The sequence below is a fragment of the Pezoporus occidentalis genome, unplaced genomic scaffold, assembly GCF_034315485.1.
Source record: "Pezoporus occidentalis ecotype Australia unplaced genomic scaffold, CSIRO_AGI_Poc_V1 ctg7, whole genome shotgun sequence".
NCBI classification, from domain to species: domain Eukaryota; kingdom Metazoa; phylum Chordata; class Aves; order Psittaciformes; family Psittacidae; genus Pezoporus; species Pezoporus occidentalis.
The window spans coordinates 1,457,115-1,478,394 of NW_026916052.1; the positions used below are offsets into that span (position 1 = coordinate 1,457,115).

At 41.9% G+C, this 21,280-nt stretch overlaps 1 protein-coding gene across 2 annotated transcripts in view; it reads left to right on the forward strand.

Annotated features, from left to right (window-relative positions):
- The window catches only part of EGLN1 (egl-9 family hypoxia inducible factor 1), a 36,212-nt gene extending 22,175 nt beyond the window's left edge, over positions 1-14,037 (forward strand). Inside the window, exons 2-5 of one of the 2 annotated variants that reach the window (XM_062641776.1) lie at positions 6,185-6,304; positions 7,513-7,649; positions 9,105-9,172; positions 11,244-14,037. In XM_062641776.1, coding sequence (XP_062497760.1) covers positions 6,185-6,304; positions 7,513-7,649; positions 9,105-9,172; positions 11,244-11,308 — 390 coding nt within the window. In that variant the 3' untranslated portion in view covers positions 11,309-14,037. The remainder of the gene's footprint in view (positions 1-6,184; positions 6,305-7,512; positions 7,650-9,104; positions 9,173-11,243) is intronic. The other variant, XM_062641778.1, reaches the window with a different exon arrangement.
- Positions 14,038-21,280: the final 7,243 nt, after the last annotated feature.

Here is a 21,280-nt window from a genome sequence, read left to right on the forward strand (position 1 = left end):
AAGTGTCTGTCTCTGAAGAATTTACAGGAGCAAAGTTAAGAATTCAAGTCACGTTGTACCACATTAGCATGTTTAAATCGGTAATCTTGGTGCTCCTCGCACAAGGTAGTACCAATACCACCTTCCTTCAATTTGACTGTTGTTTTGTACACCTTGTGAAAATCTTAGACTGTTACATCCTTAAGCTGCAGTGTATTTTGTCAGGACTGTTGTTTGTCCCAGATGAATGAATTCTTGAACTAGAAATACATCACAGATGGAGCAAACAGGGACAGGTCAGAATTTTCTTTTTGTTTTATTTGGTTCTTCATTCCAGTGGTGTGTGGGTTTTTTGTGGGTTTTTTTTTTTTTGTTCTTTGAATAGCCTGTTAGATGACCCATACCAAGGATTTCCAGTGAAGTCTTTGTGAGAGCATCTGATAAATTTTGGTAGGAAGTCATTGGTCTTGCATTTAGACATCTTGTTTTGCTCACTGAGATTTGCAGTTCCTTCAGCAAACAGCAAAACTGACATCTCCTTGACTGATGCAGCTTTCTTTAATCTGAGCTAAACAATAGTTATTTTACATTAATAAATTATTATGACAAAATACATGTCCTCTCTCCATTTTGTTTGGGATTTGGGATTTTTTTTCCCCTTTGAGGAATTTTACATTGTCATATAACTGGTGTTTTCCCCTCTTTCCTGAGAGCTTGCTATTATTGCTTCCCTGTTTTTAAGGAACAATACCTAGACTTGCAGGTGTCCAGCTGTGAGAGGAATGGATAGAGAGAGAAAAGCTTCCATCTCTTTACCTGCAAGTCTTCCTTCTTTACATGTATATGTAGGTGAGGCTGTCAGACTTCTCTGGTTGAGGCTACTCCCACATGAAATCATGATGTGTTGCATCTCCCACGGTTGATGTCTTAGCTGATGCCTCTTTACATAGTAAACAAAATTGTATGTGAGCGGATTGTTCCCTCTGATGTTACCTTTGTGCATTTAATGGTAAATTAGAGTTACAGCTGACATACTAAGGATGCTGATGTTTAGCAAAAAAACTGGTTTCAATTAGTTGTTCTCTTAATAACTTAATGTACTCATTTGGGCTGATGGCCTAAAGTTAATTTTCTAGAGTTAAACATTTGCAAGTAGAAGGTCTGTATGTGAAAGAGCAATCAGCAGCTTCTTAAGTGTGTGAATACTTGGATTTGATAGGATTGGGCGGATTGCAGAGTGGGGAGAGCTCTTTCATGCTTTCTTGATTACTCATGAATTCCAGAGGGTATCTTAGGACAGCGCTCATGTACTAGGCATGAGTACTCGGACAAAAAAGAGAATCTTCTTGGGTTAAAGAAGGTTAATATTAAGAGTGTTTGCAGAGGAGTCCAGTGGGTTGTCGTGGTTTAAACACAGTCAGGTAATTCGTTCGCTCACTCCCAGTGAGTGGTGCCGAGCTGACAACAATCGAGGTCCGTCCCCCCCCCCGCACCGGGGCTCTCCCCCTCCCCGCTCCCGGAGGGACAGAGAGGAGAATCAAAAAGAATGCAACTCCCACGGGTTGAGATAAGAACAGTTTAGTAACTAAGGTATAACACAAATCACTACTGCTACCACCAGTGATAATAATGATACAGGAAATAACAAGGGAAGAGAATACAACACCTCAGCACCAGCTGACCGATCACTCGCCCCCCAAGCCCGACCAAGCTCCGACCGATACCTCCTCCAACCCCGCAGTGCCCCAGCCCTTCCAGCTAACTCCCAGTTACCTCCTGGGCATGGCGTGCTGTGGTATGAAATACCTCTTTGGTCAGTTTGGGTCAGGTGTCCTGTCTCTGCTTCCTCCCGGCTTCCCCTCCTCCCTGGCAGAGCATGAGGCTCACAAAGTCCTTGGCCAAACCAAAACATTACTATCAGCTCTGTTCCCAGGCCGCAAGTCAAAACACTGCACTGCACCAGCTACCAAGAAGGGGAAAAATGACTGCTACTGCTGAACCCAGGACATTATCCACCCCTTATTCCATACCATTCACGTCATGCTCAGTTCCCACATGTTCAATATACCATCACTCTTATATCGGTGCACTCTTATCTTAGTGCACGGACCAGTCCCTATAAAGCTGCTGTGTCCATCTGGTCCATGATGTCAGGCTCCATCTCTTGTAACAGTCTTCCAGAGCAGGAGAGACTGTGCAGTGTTCACACTCGTGAATAACCTGGGCAATAGTGTCCATTGCTAAGTCCACCCCTTGATCCTGAGTCCATCTCTATGTTGCATCTCTGCTCTGATGGCCTGAAGTGCCATGGGCCCACCAGGCTCAAAATAATTCACTGTCGCCTTAAGCAGTTTCTGCAGCTTGTTGCTGGGGACTCCATACAGCTGCCTTCCATCTCCGATGCTTCCAAAGCACTGGAGGGGCCCAGTGGACTAGATACTTGCCCATACTGTCCCACATGCCCTGCCACTCATGACTGTCCAGCCTTGGAGAAAATCTCTTGGTCCCCCTATATTGTTGTCTAACCCCAGACAAGACCCAAACCTGATTCTGCTTAACTTTTGAGATCAGACAAAATGGTGGTGGGTAAAACACACTCTGTATGTGTGCCAACATGCTGATCCCCATCACAACCAGCAGGCAGGTCCCAAGGATACCCAAAGGCCATTCAAAACCTGCAGAACTCTCAAACAATGCTGCTGTACTTGTCACTGAGGCTGGTGTAGCTGCTGTGCTTGCCGGCTCTCCCACCGCCAGCTTCTCTTGGGTGAACAAATCCAGTATGTGACTTAAATATATTCTTTGCAGAAATTTAAAGATTACTCAATACTTAAAAATTGTAATGCCCAGGAAGCATAAAAAGGGAGAGCTCCTTATCTCTTACGAAAATGCAAGTTATGCATTGAGTTCAATTCAGCAGTTACTTTTATGGCAGAACTGATGAGACAGGTAGCTCTTTGTTTTGGAGAGCTAACAACTTTATCGTTCATGGTCTAAAATATTAAGGAATCTTGAACATTCTGGTCTCAAATGCCTAGTTCTCTCCACTGCCATTAACAGTGTTTAAGCAAACCCCAAAAAAGCAGCAACCCTCAGATTTTTCGCTGTTTGCATACATGTATTTGCTTGCTTACTCGTCCTGTAAAATGTTAAAACAGCGGTAACAAAAGTATATGACTTCATACCCGAGCTACTTTTTTGTCCTTTCCATGTTGGTAATCTCACAGTACATGACAGTTTGACACAAACTGACTTCATGTTCTTTAACAAAGCAATATATTTCCCAGGTCCTGTAAATTATGATTTTCCTTATCATACTTCAACCCGCAAAAGGGAATGGTCACACTGACTGGCAAAAGCAATGTATATTATGCTACACCAGCCACTTTGCAAGTTTGTTTGCTTTCCAATTTGGAGCTAAAGGCTGAGTCATTCTTACTGTTATAACAAATATATATTAGATAAGTTATCGCAGCAGAACTGTTTCTCTTCTCTTGCAGTAGATGATAGCAGAAGTTTCAGTCAAGTCTAAAGTCAAAAACAAGGGCTTTTTTAAAACATTGACAGTATTTCAGATTCAAATGATTGTATGAAATGCTTCTGACATTGAGTATGGGTGCTTTTTATATGAAATTGATGATAACTGGTATTTCCCCAGACCTTCCAAAAAATGGTGCTGATGCTCTTTCTCTGTAGCAGTGTTGATGTTAAGGATTCTTTTCTTGATTTTCCTTTCAGCAAAGACAGCAAATACCCATTTCAGTACCTTATAAATGAAACTCTAGCAATAGGATGCAAATTTATGCATCTCTAACTGCAAAATTATTTTTTGAGCGACAAACAAGTGTGCCCTTGGGGGAGAAAAAAAACAAAACCCCAACCCAGCAGTCCTGTGTTAGCCAGAGAGACCTGGGAGCTGCCATAAACTTCGAACACGTTTTGTTTAGCTCAGTGGCAGATCTTTCATATCTGGCGCTAACTCCTTGTGATTTCAGTGAGAATTTCCGTTGCTCTAGCTACTTGGTCTCAATGTTTTCCTCAATCTGAATGAGTTTTAGTACCTGGTTCATGCAGAAGTTGAGCAACAGTTAATGTCAGGGTTTAATTTATGTGATACTTCTCATCAAAATCCCTTTCATTAAAACTTTCCAGTCATTAGGAATGCTGTTACAAGATTGGACCTGGATCTGCTTTCAGCACTATCCTTGCTCCATGAGAGCTTGATAGGGTTTATGTGGTGTATGGGACTTTTTTCAAGAGGGTTGGTTTTTCAATGGAAACCAAATACCTTCCTCTTCCAGCCCAGCTTTGCTTTTGTTCCTTTTTTCTCTATAAGAAAGGAAATTACAGAACCCGTATTACATTATTTGGTATCTTTAACTCACTGTTTTGATTTTTGTGGGTTTATCTTCCTGCAGCAAAACTGATAAGTAATGACTTTGCCAAATATTAGGTCACATAACTTGATACATGTAATATGTTTGCATAATGTGAGACCTATAATGATGACTATGCTACGATTACAGTAAAGAGATTGAGAAGTACCTAATCTCCAAATTGCAAGTATATTTGAATTTTATAGTTTTGAGTACTTTCCATTCAGTGTACTTGTTTATATTTTGTGTAAATGAAGATTGGCTTGATTTTTAGATTTTTTTTTTTAATAATCATAGTGCTATTATTTGGCAGGTAATACATTCTGATTTCTGCCTAGGATTTACCAAAAAATTGCTTCTTCTCTTAATAGAGTATGTGGAAATAGAGATTTTAAACTGTTCGCTGCTATAGCAAAATCCACTCTGCTTGTAGGCAACATACAAATATTTTGCTGATTGAACTGCAGGTACTTTAAACTATTCCCCACCCTGCTCAAAGCACAGTTTCTTCCAAGTAATGCAAACTGTGGAAAGCTTCATTTGTTAGCATTTAGAGGGGGTAAACTTAAAATTACCAATAGAAAGCAAAAAGTGAACTGAAACAGTTGATCTGAGATACTTTTAAACTGATGGGTTATATTTTCACAGTACACACTATATTGGGAAAAATATTTTTGAATAAATAATATTTCTGTGTATTTATTTGAGGGGGTTGTTTGTTTATTTTTTATATTTTACTTGAGAGGTGAAAGAGTTTGCAATCCAGAGGTCCAGGGCTAAACTGAGACAGGAATGGTTGTGTTTAAAAGGCTGTTGTTGCTGCACTCATCTGAGCACTGCGGTGGCAGTGGATGACTTGACCTGGAAAACTTTGATCTCTTTCAAAAAGCTGAAATGATTCCTATTTCCAGCAAATGCATAAAGATACGGGGATCTGCCATACAACAAACAGGCCATGTGAATTAATAGCTAATCAAGCTCATCAGGCCACCCGTTAGCATGGCCGGTTTGTGTCACACGCACATCCGCATGTCTGAAGACTCAGAAACCAAATCACCTTCTAGAGGTCTTTCAAGTCAGCTGGGCTAAGTGCAGCATGGGAAGTTAAATGTATTACTGTACTGGGAATCGTTTGATGTCAGAAGGTTATTGCAGATTACTGTTCGGTGTCTGTTTTCAATTTCTCACTTCTTGACTAAAAAGGATGTTTTTGTTGTACATGTAGGCTTGTTTCAACAAAGGTTCAAAGGCCTCCTATGTACAGGACAAAACACAAGCCTAAGAATGTAATTGGAGTGATTGGTAAGATGGGCTAATGGTCCTGTCTAAAAAGTCTCCTAAAAATAGTTTGCTACTTTTTGAAGAGGAGAAATTCTTTACATTGGAAACACGGAGGGGAGGGATGAGGGGGGTGGTGTGTAAGACAAAAGGATAGCTGTCTCTGAACTTGAGTCTGGAAAATAGGTATTCTTATCACAAGGAGAAGCACGTACTGCTTTATTATACACAAGACGTTTTTCCTCTCTTGTGTTTCATTCAAGGGAGGGAAGTCTGAAGGATTAACCACAACATGGAGCAGCCCCACCTTCCATACCTTAATTAACAGTGTTCCTCTCTGTGTGTTTCGTGCCTTTGTTGTAGACATCTCTGTTCAAAACCGGTTTTTTAACTAGAAAGAAAGGACAGATAAAAGAATTCTTTCCCATTATTTGTAACTTAATTTTTCTGTTGCTTGTGTATGAACTACTTATGAATTTATACAGATAAAATACAGACTTCTTCCTTCACACAGGTAAAACTAATTACCATGTTTGATTCTTTGACTCTAGGCTATGGTGGCTTGTTATCCAGGCAATGGAACAGGATACGTGCGCCATGTTGATAATCCAAATGGAGATGGAAGATGTGTTACATGTATATATTATCTTAATAAAGACTGGGATGCCAAGGTATGCAGTAATTACTTTCTATAACTTTTTTTTTTTAACATGCTTGCTAATGCACCTTTGCCACAGGTCTTTGTTCATGGCCTTGTTTCTGTGCCAAGTGTTGTGGTTAATGCTATATCAGTATAGTTTAAAGCAGCACAAGTCTTTGTACCGTTGTAGACACAGGGTGTAGAATAGATAAGGATTTAGTTAAAGTGGTCTAAGAATTTACTCGAAACTCTCCATAAATGTAGTGACCATGGTAACGTAGCTTTTTAATACGGATTTTCCTAGCCAGTCAGTGGAATTAGGTGGATTGAAAGAATGGATGTAGCTAAATGGCTGTGTTAAAAGCATGAGTAATGCAAAGATGGCTTTGTTTATTCCTTGATGGCTGTGCAGTTAGCTGTGGAGAAGTTTATTCTCACTGTATATGAAAAAAGATAAATCTTCTGATACTTGTGTCGTGCTTGGAAAGTGTAACATGTGGAAGAGCACGTAAACAGTCCGTTTCTGTCAATTGATTGCACCAGATATGGATAACACAGTAACACAGGCTGCAGCTGAGAAGTTTTCTTCCCCCGTTTTTTTTTTCTCTTGAGTGCTGTCCCTTTCTTGTAAGAGCTGGATGGGACAGTGAGGCTGATAACACTCGCATAAAACTGGTAGATGAGAAAGCTGAGACAGAGATGGATGAACTTGGCGCTTTCTGTTTATGACTTGCTTTTTGAAATGTCAAATTTGATCCTGCAATTAGAGAATAAATTACTAGACTTTTTTGCCACAGTGGCGTCTTCACATATAAGTGGACTGTTTGGACTGAACATCTTAAAGTGCAGCTTTGAGGCATTTTTAGTTGATTTATGGGTTGGTTTTTTTCCATGGGAAAAAGAATGTGTAATAGAGCATAAAAGTCAAGAAAACTGCATTTTCACCATAACTGTGAGAGCTAAATCCCAAGCAGTCAAAACCCACAACTTTTGCTTAAACATGAATAGAGGTTTAATATTTTCAAGCATTCTGAAATTACTCAGTTAAAAACGTGTACAAGATTTTGCTAAATTAAATGTGTTGACAGAAAAGCTGTAGATGCATAATTTCTGTAGCATCTGATAAAGGTTTTCATTTCAGTTCCAAGTGTCCGAAATATTTTCAAATGTGATACTCGGTACCTGAACATCCAGTGAAGCGTTGCCTTAGAGCACTGGTTTTAAATATTTAATTTCTAGGTAAGTGGAGGCATCCTCCGGATATTCCCAGAAGGTAAAGCCCAATTCGCTGATATTGAACCCAAATTCGATAGACTGCTATTCTTCTGGTCTGATCGCCGCAACCCTCATGAAGTACAGCCAGCATATGCTACAAGGTAAGACTAATTAACTCTCTCTATATTGCATGATGTTTTTTCCATTGAGAAATGAGCAAATTCTAATGAGAAACGAGTGACACTATGAACTATGACCTGCTCCCAGGTCTTCCCATGTACAGTTCAAGTTGCAGTATGACAAGAAGGGGTTTATTTCTACTGATTGGTTAGGTGTCTGTCGTGCTGCTGAGTTTGTACTGGTGTCTGATCTTGTATTTTGGAGAAAACATCCTGTAGGGTGGGTAGGAGGGAGGACTGGAAGCACCAGAAGTTTCTATGTGTGTACTTGGCAGAACTGAGTAGGAGCACACAGAGCCATAAGCAGACCCCACCTTAGCCAAGGGGTGTTGTCTTCACCATTTCTCTGTAATGGCTTTACACTCCCTTCCCTTTGTCCTTAGCACCTTATTGTGTTAGTGGAAGATTGAGTAGGTACTTCAGCTTTCTGTCCCTAATCATTTACAAACCAAGCCACCACATTCTAGTTTGGGAATTGGAAGAGGGCTGTGGGGCAGAAACGACCATTGTTACTGGAATCTTTTCTTTCTCTGGAGTATTAGAGGAGTTGCTCCCAGTCTGAGTCACAGGTGGAGCTTGATACCTCTTTTGTCCCTCATTGTAGGGCAGTCATGATGCTAAAGGTACCTGCATTCAGTGCCCCCACCTGTGGGCAGTGAGTGGGGGTTCCAGGTAGCATTAATAGGTAAATCATTGGAGTTGTTGATCCAGACTTCCTGTTGCCCAAGTTGCAACATGTTTGGGTGGCCAGAGCACGGAACACTGGAACTGTGAAATAACGCGGGTACCTTTGCAAGAAGTAACTTGAAGCTGCACGTCCTCTTGCAGCCTTTCAAGAGGCTGTACTGCTCTCCCCTCCCCCTTTGTGCTCTGAGCAGATTCAGAGGGTGAGATGCAATTTACTAAAGCTCCTTAAAGTTTTTTTCCTCCCTAGCTGGCATTTCACATTTAAATCCTCTACGGGCAGTAGAAAAATCAGAGGAGCTGTGTAAGAAGGGGTAGTTACTGTTCCTTTATGTCAAATGTGGGAAAAGAAAAGAATAGGTTGTTGTAGTGTGTATCAGTGATGGACTTGGGCAAGTAGAGTGAAAGATGAGGTCAGAGGACAAGGTGATGGGGACAGAGACTACATCACAGCTTCTGGGCAAGAGCCATAATAGCAACACACCAGGAAAAAGAAGCATAAACTTTACACCATCAGTGTCACCCTTCTGATGACTCTTTAGGCAGTACCTACTGATGGGAAATGTGCACACACACATATACACACAAAATAACCGCAAACTACCAAAACAACTGTTTGCTTTTTGCTTTATGAAGTATTTCCTCTGTCAGACTGCAGAAGTATCATCTCTTTTAGATTGTATTTTATGTGAAGTGTTTCACTGTTTTTTTTTCTTCATAGTTCAGGAGTTCTTTTTCCTTTCATTTCCCTAGGTACGCAATAACAGTGTGGTATTTTGATGCAGATGAACGAGCACGAGCTAAAGTAAAATATCTAACAGGTAATCTCCTTTAATACCTTCTGTGTTGGTTTGGTTTTGTTTTGTTTAATGGAAGAATAGCTAAGAAGTCCTCCAGCCTCTGGCCTACTCTGTACACAAAAAAGGAGAGAAGATCAGTGTAATTCAAAGTCAGGTTTTACAGGGAAGGTGACCCAGTGGTTGAGCTGCTAGGCAGTGACTTGGGAAATCCAGGTCAGTGCCTTGTCCTGCTCACACTTCCTCTGAGACTGCTCAGTATTTTCATATGGAGGATACAGCCTCCCCCTGGTTTTGTCTCCCTAGTGGGTGTGGAGGATAAATATTCCAGAGACAGTGGGGCACTGCAGAACTGAGAGCCCTGGGAATAGTTTTGGTGGAATATAGTGATTCAACAAGTGAATACGACTTAACTGGACTAGGATCTCTATACTGGAAAAACAAAAGCCTAAAATTAAAATCTGGAATCAAAGAATGGAGTTACTTCCTCTATTTCCAATTTCACATATCTAGCATCTGTTTTCCTTTTCTGGCTTCTCCCTCAAGAGGAAGTTGATCTAATTTTCCTGTTCAAATTAGCATTATAAGGAGAAATGGCTGAGGACTTCTGTCATGCTTGTAATTGCCAGCATGATTCTGTGTTTGTTACCACAGTTTAAAAATAAAGCAAAATCATGTATACTGCAAGTGCACACATGCACAGGGCCAGTTTCTCCATGGTTTCATCAAGAGCTCTGAAACTGATGATGTTGAAGACGTGGCAGTGATTTCGGAATGATACTTCCATTCATTGCTGTTAGACATCTGAAACTCATGACTAGCCCCAGAGCTATCTAGTGGCTGCAGAGGCTGCAGTTCCCCTGTGACTTTGTGTGTTCTGAGAATGGCAAGAGTAGTGCAGCTCCTGGAGGGCTTGTGAAGAAAGACAGGGGTCCCTCAGCTCCAGCTCAGCAGGTGACAGCAAGGCACGGTGACTTCCCAGGCCCTCGGGAATGCTGGATATCTCCCACCTGGTCTCTGCAGGAAGCCTGTCTGTCTGTAAGTCAGCCTTTGTGTCACATGCATGTGACCACACAGCTCCTGGAGCCAGCCTTACTGGATCAGAGTTGTTCTGATTGTGTCTGCCCAGCTTCAGCTGCTGCTCTTCCCGAGAGAGTGCAGGCTTGTGTCTGCCTGCAGGGAAGGTGCTCCCTCTGGCCTCCCTCCTTCTCCAGTTTCCCCCTAAACTGCAGGCAGTTAAGGAAGGCTGGGTTGGAAAGGTTGTTTAAGTTTCAGAATCAGTATGCCCTGTAACTGATTTATGATACCACATTGTGGTGATACCAGTTTTCATTTGCAATTAAAATTGCATTCTTTGCTCTGTGTGTGCAGCAGAAACTGCAAGATGCCTTCTATTTTCTACTGAAAATAAAACATGAAATTATAGAATAAAATGTTATGAAAGAGGAAACTAAGAATTTCTGGCTTAGTGTCTAAAGGCATGCAGAATCTGTTTGACTTTTTCTTGAATATGGAATACTGTGTCTGTTGATGTTTTGATAGTAAAGCTTTTATGTGGGGGTACCTGAAGTTACCTTGGTCAATGTATATTAAAAAAGGAGGTGTGGGTTGGCTGGTGGTTCGGGCATTATTTTTTTTTAGCAGCAATTCAAATGGAATGGTTCACTTTAATCATTCCTCAGAGTTTCTTTACAAAGATAAATACCCAGAAACTCCAGATATTCTGATACAGAATAATGGAGGATACCCCCTCACATTCTCAATTGGCCGTTCTTAAAGCTTACCTTTATAAAAGCTGAGGTGATGAGCTGCAGGACTGCATTTGTGATGTGAAGTATCCAGTTTTATACTTGGGCAGCCAAATATACATGCCTGCTTTCAGAGATGATGAGTAACTTTACGCAGCTTGTTAACTTTACACAGCACAGGATACAGAGCATGTATACAAAAATACCTGTCTTGCTAGATCATTTATACTAGATAATCTTCAAAGTGCTCTCTTAAAACTGATCTTGAAAGTCACGTAACAGTTCTGTAGACTGTACTTCAATAAATGCTGAAAAATAATGCCAGTTTCCTTTTCATATTTCTACAGGTGAAAAAGGTGTGAGGGTTGAACTTAATAAACCTTCTGACTCAGTTGGGAAAGACGTTTTATAAGCCTTTGATTTAGCAACTCCCCTTGCTATTCTCCCTGATAAATCTTGATGCTATCTATTAACTTTTGAATGTGAATAACAAGATAAAGGAAAATCAACAACGAACCAACATTTTAATAAAGAAGCAAACAGTGTTTCAATGTTGCATCAAATAGAAGGTTCTTTGACTGCTGAAGCATTGTACTATGTGATTGTGACTCCAGGCCTGTGACTGCTTATGTGAAGAAGATAAGCAATCAGTAAGAAACAACATATGCATCTGGACATAAATAAGTGCCCTACATAGAATTTGTCCATCCTTATATTTTGTCAGACCTGTCATCCAGCTGAATCCAATTCATCACTCCCTTTTTTTATATGCTAAAAGTTTGAATTTTGGGTAATTTTTGTATGACCAGGTACAGTTAATCAAAATTGAGTCTTAAAAAAAAAAAAAAAAAAAGAAAAACTGAAAAAAAAAAGAAAAAAATTACAGTATTCTCCAAAATAACATGGATCTATTTTTGTAAAACTGTTCATACCGTTCTCCTCTGCCATTGAAGACCTAATTTAATGTAAGGGTTGCCAGTAACTGATAATCACTTTAATTTTCTTTACACCTTAAGTCAGAAAAGGAGCACTTTAATTACCAGCTAAAAACCTGATTGTTTTATATCATATCTCACACTAATCTTAACTTTTAAAGATTGCTGCTGTATTGTTTTTTTGTTTTGACTGTGTCCTCCTGAACCTTATTAACAGAAGCAAATCAGTGTCTCGCTATTAGTAACATTCAGTTTGTGGTTTTGTATGTTGGATCCACAGAGGGGAAGTTTCTGTCTCTTTGTTTTATTTTAGTTTAGGGGATGTTTTTGTTTTGTTTGCCTTTTTATTTTTTTGTTGTTTTATTTTATTTTGTGGGTTGGTTTTTGTTTTGGGTTTTTTTTTAAGTGACTGGCACTAAGTGAACTTGACACTATCGGTTGCTGTCATTGGCTTTGGGGACCTGGTAGATACCATCGAGTTACAAGAACATACAAGGGCTTTCCTAGGCTATTAGAGGTACCCAGAACCTCCTTACGTACTTGACGGAAACTTTTGAGCTTTCTCTGTTTTCTAACGAGTACTTGGCACTCCACTTTCCTTTGTATATAAGTTAATAGAATATCAAAACCCTAACTTTTTAATTTCCTTTTCAAGTGTTGGTGTCCTGTGCAGTCTGTAAGTTGACACCTTGATCTATTATATAATACAAGGAGATGGTCAGCACACTGAAGCTGAAGTGCATCACTGTAGGCTCTTTGTGCAATACATCTTTAGGTTTTCACTGGGCTGAAGGATTTCCCCAAAAAGGCACTGCCCTTTGGTCAATACTGAGGTATATATTTAGTAGGAAAGCATTTACTTTCTTTTACATTGTTTTAATTTTATCAAGGAGAGGGGACATCACAGAATAGAAGTGAGATGTGCAGAAATGTTGATACTCTTTTATTTTTAAGAAATGGATGGTTTGGACACTGATCTCTTTTTATTATTATTTTTTAATTCTTTCCTTTTTTTTTTTTTAACCCCTGAGCTTTAAAAGCTTGAGAAAACAAAAGCAAACCTATAAAAGACAGCATTCACATTTTCAGGAGTTTGAGGGTTGATCAACTTACCCACTGCAGTTTTCTATCTGTCCCTTATTTCCTTACTTAGCCAAAACAATGTGAGTGTACAGAAATATTTCTGTATATATTACAACTTGTGACAATTTTAGCATCTGTATAGTTTGTATTCAATTAGAGACCTTTTCTATGGAAAGCTCAGTAATTTTTTATTAAAAACATTACTATTGTTCATGTAAAACATGAAAAAGCTAATTGTTTAGTAACAAACTGACAGAAGGGGGGGGGGAATCAGTATTGGTATATCATTTAGGAGAACCAACAAAAATCCCAGTTTTGTTTTGATTTTGCTTTTCCTTTTTTTTAGTATATTCTTGCCCTTTACAGTTACCTTCCTCTTTCCTCCTTTCTTCCCAGAAAACCAGACAGAATACCTTTACTGTAAGTGCCTCTGCCAACCTGGCCAAGGAGTGCAAATCTTCATTACTGTCTGGTCTGCAGTGCATTTAGGCTACCAATGAAACAAGCAAAAAAGCCACCTCTTCTACTTCACCTTCTTCAGTACTACTTTAACAGAGGTTTGTTTAGTTTTGTTTTAGAAATGTAAGCATAAGCCTTTAAACTCATTTCAGTCCCTCTGTAATTGAAAGTTCTGCAGTTACGTGGCGTATCAAATTCTAATCACACTGTAGGTTTGTGCTTGCCAGACAGGTTTTAAAAGTGCTTATTTTTTCACTCCATGTAAGTCATTACAATAGGGTCAACAAAATCAGGTCAGCCATTTCTTCCATGTCCTTTAGAAACTGTTCATTTCATGTCGGTTGAGTATTCAGTCTTGAGTATCACCAAGCAGGTCCTTGTTCTAAAACTATTTTTTAAACTGTCTTATGATCTGTATGTGTCTAGTCCTGGTTAAAGATAAAGCTTCATAATGCTATTTTTATTCATGATGTTAGCTGGCTGTGAAATACGAGACCTTTATCTATAGCAGGCGAAGAAATTCAGGATTCATTTACAGGTTGCCTATAAAGTTGTGTAATTTGAAAAGCAGTGTTCATTATGAAAGAGCTCTCAAGTTGCTTGTAAAGCTAATCTAATTAAAAAAAAAAAAAAAAAGATGATGTATAAAGGTTCTTGAAAACTATGTGGTTATTTGTAGTCTTTTCAACTCTTAGAACTACTCCAGAGCAACTGATTTATAAACATCCCTTGATAAATGGGGGTATGCGGATTTTTTGGTGGTTTGGGAGGGGGAATCTTCCGTTAGCTTGGGGTTTGGGTTGGGTTTTTGTTTGGGGTTTTTTTTGGGGGGGGGGGGGTGTTTGTGCTTGTTTTTTCTTAAATCTGAGCTACTTCTGCTCTAGAGGAGGTTCAGGGGATGGGCTATGTTTTAGGTTGCCTGCAGTTACCTGGCTGTGGTGATCATTTTCCTGGTGATTTTGTTCTTTGAGGGACAGCACCAAGTTTAGGATGGCTGGAGGGTGATGGTGGACAAAGATGCAACTCTAGTGTTTTCACCACTTTCCGACAGGTACATGAGACGCAAAGTGGAAGTCCTCTTCAGAGAGGATTTGTAAGGGTTAATGGGGGTTCTTGAGTTTTATGTGGCTTCCAATGAATTACGAGTGCTTTGAAGATGGCAAAAGAATGGTAGAGCCTACAGATGCCCATCCATATGAGATGCCACACAGTTTCTCTCAGCTTTTTGATGAGCTTTGTAATGACTGCATGGTAATCAAGGAAACGTCTACATGACTGTGCTTCTGCCATTGCTGTGTATCTTGTGAAGTCCTCCTGCATGCGCTTCTCTTGCCTTGTTGTGTTTCAGGAAGAGTTACCTGGGTCTCCAGATGGGGTCTGCCAGCTTTAGTGCACCTTCCATGGCACTTGGATACCTGTTCTGTTCTCTTGCTCAGTTCTGCTCTAAGGTAATGGCTCTTGCCAGTATGTTAGGCTGAAACCTAAGAGCAACAGCCCTGAGCTGATCCCAAAGTCTTTTGAGGCTTTTTCCATGCTTCAGTGCTATGTAACTTCTTTCATGTTCTCTTGAAATAGCCTCTTCCCTATCCTTGTTTTACATTGAACAAGGAAGAAGCCTTTCCAGCACTTGCAACTATCCTGTGTTGACCTGACCTTTTTAATTATCACATTGTTGAACACAGTATGCAGGGGAATTGTTTTGCATAGTAAAGTCAAACACTGCACCAGGGAACGATGAAGTTTCTCTTGGGTGTTTCTCAAAAGAAGGATGCTTGCAAATCTGAGAGGAAGCAGACAGCCTGTATCTTATGTAAAACATCTGGCTATGCTGACGGCTTTTGGGTCAGGAGTGGAAAGATCACATCTCCAAGTATAATCAGACTGGAAAGTACCATTTTTGTGCTTGCTGAATGCTTTGGAGAAGAGGGGGAGTGCTAAGTGACAATAGCAAACTCAGAGCTTCAACATCATGAAAGTCTAGCATGCACCTTGCCTGCAGGCATGCAGATGTGCAGATGGTTGCATGCACTTGCACATACCTAATGAGAATATGAGTACTGAGCAGCACAGACTTGGAAGCAATTCATGGAACTCAACTGGATTTGGATTTCATTTGTTTTGTTTTTTTTGGGGGGATGGGGGTGGGGAGGTGGGTGTATGGAGAGACTTGGGTCTCCCATTGTTGGCTTTCATATTAAATATTTTGGGGCTTTTTTTCAGCTGTAAAGCCTGCAAGTAACTGCAAATGCACTCAAGTCTGTTCATGCTATTACACTGATGCAGGAACTGTGTTCACTCTGGAGCATCTGCTGCATCGAGGTTGCCTGACCCTGTCTAGCGGGGGGTGATAGCAGCTGACAGAAGCAGGTTTAAGGTCCTCTGTCCTACCAGACAAAACTATTTCCAGGGAATTTGCTCTGTTGGCTTTTGCTACCACTTAATTCCATCAAGCTTTTCCCCCTAGCTTTGAAGTTGAGGAGTGAAGATACAGCACATTTATCCCTTTCCTGAAATAATAAGAAAAAAAAAAGCCCAAAGCTCCCAAATGGGTGAGCCATGTGCTAGCAGTTGGCTCTAAAAGTGGAAGGGGCAGATGAGATGCAAATCACCAACCCATTTAGGGTAAGGCTCGAGTCCTTCACAGGACAGGGAGGAATGAATGAGTTGAATAGAAATGGTAAAGTAGGATTTGACTCCTACTCACAGACAGCCTCATACCTGAACGTGGTATTGGGTTGTGAGCTGGTATTTCACATTTCAGAACTACCTTAAGGCAAGTCACTTGGGTTATAAATGTATCTACCTTGCTTATATTAGCGTATGTGATTGTGGACACCACTGACAAGGGAAGGGAAGGGAATCGGGGCCATGGGTAACAGGATCTGTTTCCTGAGATTAGAGTCCAGTTGATGGTGTCCCTGATAGCAAAGAGCAAGGTTTGAGCGGTCAGACTGGGGGTATTTATTTTCCCTTCACTTCACCTTCTCCAGCCACAACATAATAATAATGCAGTGCTGGGCACGTGTTCTGCACAGTCATATCTTAACAAACAAGCAAAACCTGTAGTAGGTTAACACTTTGGCCCTAAATTTGTGTTTTGTGTAGAACTCTTTAATGGGGTGTGGGAAGCAATTTCTAAGCTGCTTTGATTACTTTTATCCCACCTGCACTATGAGAACATTTTAGTTAAAAAAAACCCCAAACTTTATATAAAACAGCACAGGTTTATTTAAAACAAACAACTGCATATAGTTAAGAGTTGCTGCGACTTCATAACCATGCAATGTTACGCAGTGACATAACTAGGGAGGGCACGCATTTTACGGTAAAAGTTGGCGGAGGGATGCAGAAATCCTTCGGGAACCTGCTCCCAGATAACGGCTGGAAGCAGGAACGGGTGACTGGGTCCCCCTGGTGTCCTCACCGGGAAACGGCCTCTGCCTGAGGGCAGGTAGACGTGTGCGCCGTGTCCTAGACGTGACAAAGAGACAAGTGGCTCCGTTTTAGGTGGAGGAAGTTGCGCTGCACAAACAAAAGTTACTTTAACTTGTATCGGTTAAAGAATGCAACCTGGTCTAGTGGAAGGTGTCCCTGCCCGTGGCAGGGGGGGTTGGAACTGTATGAGCTTTAAGGTCCCTTTCAACCTTAACCATCCTGTCATTTTATGATTCTACATGTATTTTGGTTGGGAGTTGTTTTTTTTTTTCTGTTGATTATGATAGTGTAAGCTCTTGTTTAGATACTCACGAGGCAGCCTTATCTATGAACAGCCACCAGTGCAGGGACAAAAGAGTATCGGAAGAGGAAGGTGGTTGGTTACACCTCCAGTGCCCATAGCAGATTTGCTCCGGTTTCCTCAGGTGAAGCTCTGCTTCCTACCTCCCGGGCACATTCTCTTGGCATTTCCACTCCTGCACATGTGTGGGGCCTCTCCTGCCCCTTGCTAACCCAGGACTTTTGCATCCTTCGCTCCCCAAGTGCCCCACCAGCCGAGCTGCAGAGTTCTGTGCTACAGCGCTTCTGGGGTGTTGGATTAAGTTATAAAACTCACAGTTAAGGAAGACGTTCGGGCTTGTTTTGTGTGAGATGAAGGCTGGCAGCAGCCTGGCACCTGCCTTTTCAGGTGGTCTGGTGCTACCTTAAGCCCTTGGCTGAGAGTTGCAGTAAAGGGCCCTAGGGAGGAGTTGGTGCTGCCCAACAGAAGCTCAGTGCAGCAAGCTGCTGACCATCTCGGGGAAGCAAACTAATCTTGAGTTGCTGAGGGTGCTCCTCCCCTTTGGCAGAGGTGGTGGGGTTAATCATGACACAGCTGAACAGTGGCAGTTCATGGGACATACCCTTCATCTGGCACTGTATTAAGTGTCTCTAGTTAGAGACACTGGCATCACAGGCATCACCCAGGAGCAGTTTCATGCCAAGCTTGGGTAGTCCTTCTATTGAAGAAAGAAGGGAAGGGAGAGGCACAAGGAGACTGGAAACTGGTGCGGGATTCCCAGACAGGACATCTACTTGTCAGTCTCCTGCCAATGGTATCACTTCCACACAAATCCACAGCCATGTGGAAAATACACGTGGGGCTGGGATCAACCCATCATACAACTCAAAGCTGAGTGGGGCTACTTGCCCAGGAGCAGAGATCTCCACTCCCTCTCTTCTTCCTGAAGAAGGTAAGCCAGTGCTCCCCTCAGTACCTGCTGCAGGGTGGGCATGGACTGACTGAAACCCTTGGCTGAGAGTATAGAGCATCAGTTCAGTGTGGGAGCCCCACACTGCAGGAGAGTCTTGGGGAAGGTAACATTGCTGGAGCCCGTGAAGGGATGAAGAGGAGGGCTGCATTACAGCAGCTTTTCAGTGTCTTCCTCAAAAAACAAGGTCTGCTCATTCCTTCAGAGGATATTTGTGTCCATAATGCCTTGCAAACAGCTCCAAAGTTGTGCCATCACTTAGCATGGGTCTGCATTTCAAGACCTAAGTGTCAGCCCAAATATTAGCAGCAAGACCTCTTGGGTGGTGTCCTCTTAACTCTGCCTGGGAAATGCTGCCAGCTAGTTTGAATAGTCTTTCAGGGGGTTGTAGTACCTGAAATACCTCCTATTTCATGTCATCTGATGCTTTTCCTGCCTTCTAAATCTCTTACAGGTACGTTCAGAGTTAATTACATCTGTGCTTTCATTCACGTCGTCTAGAGGGCTGATAATCCGCTCCCCCTTCCCAGTGTGGCTTGGTGAGGAAGCAGCAATTAAAACCTGCCTTTCCAGGGCCAGCTGTGAGAGGTGGTGACCCACCTACCTACTCTTCCATCCAGCTTCCTTGTACCTGTCTTTGTGTCATGGCACGTACCCGACTCCAGCCTGAAGGCCCCCAGTCTCTGATGCATGGGATATGGGGGACTTCTCTCTCATGGTCGTGGCCTGGGTGGTGGCAGGGATGAGAGCTGCCCATGTTAACCCTTGCTGGGAGAGGAAGAAATGTATGGCTTGAAATAAACCGAGGGTTACAGATGCTGTAAGCGCTCCTGGGCTGTGTCAGTGAGGATCTTAACTTCTTTCAGCTGTAATTTCACTCTGTCCTGAAGTGCCTGTGGGGTTGTTAGGCAGAAGCCCAGGGCAGTGGAGGTTGGAAGCTGCTCTTGGAGACGGTCTGGTTCAGTTCCCCTGTCCCTCTGCAGGTTCATCCAGAGCTGGCTGCCCAGGACTGTGTCCAGTTGGGGTTTAGGTATCTTCAAGGATGGACACTCCACAAGCTCTTCAGGCAACCTCTTCCCTTGTCCCCCCACCCTCACTGTAATAAAGTTTTTTCTCGCGTTTAAATTAGATTTTCAATATTGGTACCACTAACTGCCAAATAAAGGAATAACCTAAATAATTGTTAGTGGCATGTCCCACAGAAGACAACTGATTTAAAAGACTGAAGTCCCTTACTTGCAGCTTTCCATACTACACCTGGTACAGGTACTCTCCTCTCTGAAGCCCTGGGGTGTTTTATCCTCAGGACATCTCTTCCCTTTGGATGTGTTTCCATTTGCCATATCCCTCCATTCCCACGTAATCTGGAGCACAAATGGGTGGCAGCACACCCACTTAGCAGATCCTTCTGGGAAGAAAGCAGGTAATTAATGGGATGCTTCCAGGAAAAGACCAGGGTGGTCAGTGGGAAGGCAAAAGCAGGTGAGCAAAGCAGCAGGGAGGAAATGGAGTAAGAACAGAGAGGCCCTATGGCTGATCATCGCACCAGGAAGTTACGGAATGAAGCTACTAGAAGAATTAAAACCCCCAATGACTCCATAATCTTACAGTTGATATACGGTACCAGGACTTCACCAAGCTTTAATCCACATCTCACCCCAGGCTTTGTTTGTGACCAGTGACAGCTCTTTGAAGAGAAGATACCTGCAGTGAACACAGAGGTTGTCATTAAATATTTACTGCTTCTGAATTAAGCAATGGGGGAGCCAAATAGTTGGGTTGCTGGGTTTTGCTATTTAAAATGTTCTTTGTTATGCAGTTTGTGACCTGTCAGGTCCAAGATTTACTAGGACACAAAAAAAGCAGATGAAATGATGGAAATGATAAGGAATGGATGGGATAGAGACAGGGTGAGTTATTCAGGCCAAGCTGCTGCACTGTCTTAGAAATTTAATCTAGTCTTAAAGTAGCCTGGCTGGGCAGAAGCTAAAAGGGAATGGAAGGATTAAGGCCATGTCCGTGTCCCTTTTTTTAGCTTTCACACCTATGGTGCACTACCCTTCCCTGGGCCTGTTACAGCCCTCCAGCTCCCTGGCTCAGCTGAGGTGCAGGAGTGGTTTTGTGTTTTATAAACCCCTCTGACTTGTGACAGCTCCATCCTGACTCTCTTGCAGAGCTGGGTCAATTTCAAATGCTAAAAGAAAATGACATTTTTCACTGCGATGGATGCAGACCACAAAAGGATGCCTTTTGAGTTGTTCACTGAGCTCAGAACTAGCAAAAAGAGCTACTGCCTCATCTTCCAAGTCCCTCCTCCTGCAGCAAAGCTAAAAGAAGCACTCACAGAAAAGCCAGATAGTCATAAATTTACTTTCCATTGCTCAGCTAGTTGCAAACCAACCCCCATTCCTCCTCCTTTAACTTGTTTGTGGTCCGTGCTGATCCATCTTCAGCCCGGAGTGCAGCGTAGGTGAAATGCGAGCCTGGTAATTCTGCACTTTCTGTTCTTCCCCTGTACCGGTTGGAGAGGAAGAAGTACTCCGTAAGTGCAGGGAGTGCCACCTAATGGCCCGTTGAGAAACCCCAAAGCTCCACCCAGCCTGCCGTCTTGGTGGTTTTTCCCTCTTATACATGAGTATAGTAAAACACGGTATATTTTCACAAGCACGCTGAAATGCAAGTCTCTTTCATGGCTTGTCTACCCATAAACTATGCCTTGAGGGTAATGTCATGTAAAGTGTTTAGTTTCATATGCGAACACTTGTTTTTTTAAGCTCAAGACTTGTGTAGCAATACAGATCCAAGTAAGAATTTGCATGTCCATGGTGCTTTTTCTCAGAAACTCACCATTTGGTCCTTCTTGCTGTTACTGTTCAGTGCAGCGTAACTTGCTTTACTTTAAAGATGTATAGGGATGCTGTATGGAAAATACAACAGAAATAAGGGCTCCAGAAGAACACACACAAGCCATTTACTCTATAGCACGTCCTGCTGCTGCAGCAGGAATAGCTTAAATTTTCAATAGCTGCTTTCCTTTCAGGAATTATTCACTAGTTGTTCAGTTACAACCAAGCCCTAACCTTTGATTTGGTAAAACAGTATTACCTCAAATCCTTTATTACTAACAGTGGTCCAGTGCCAGATAGCACAGCCTGTTCCAAAAGAGCAGAATTTACTTGTTCTCTTGAAAAACATTCCTAGAAAGGAGGCTCAGGGAACTAA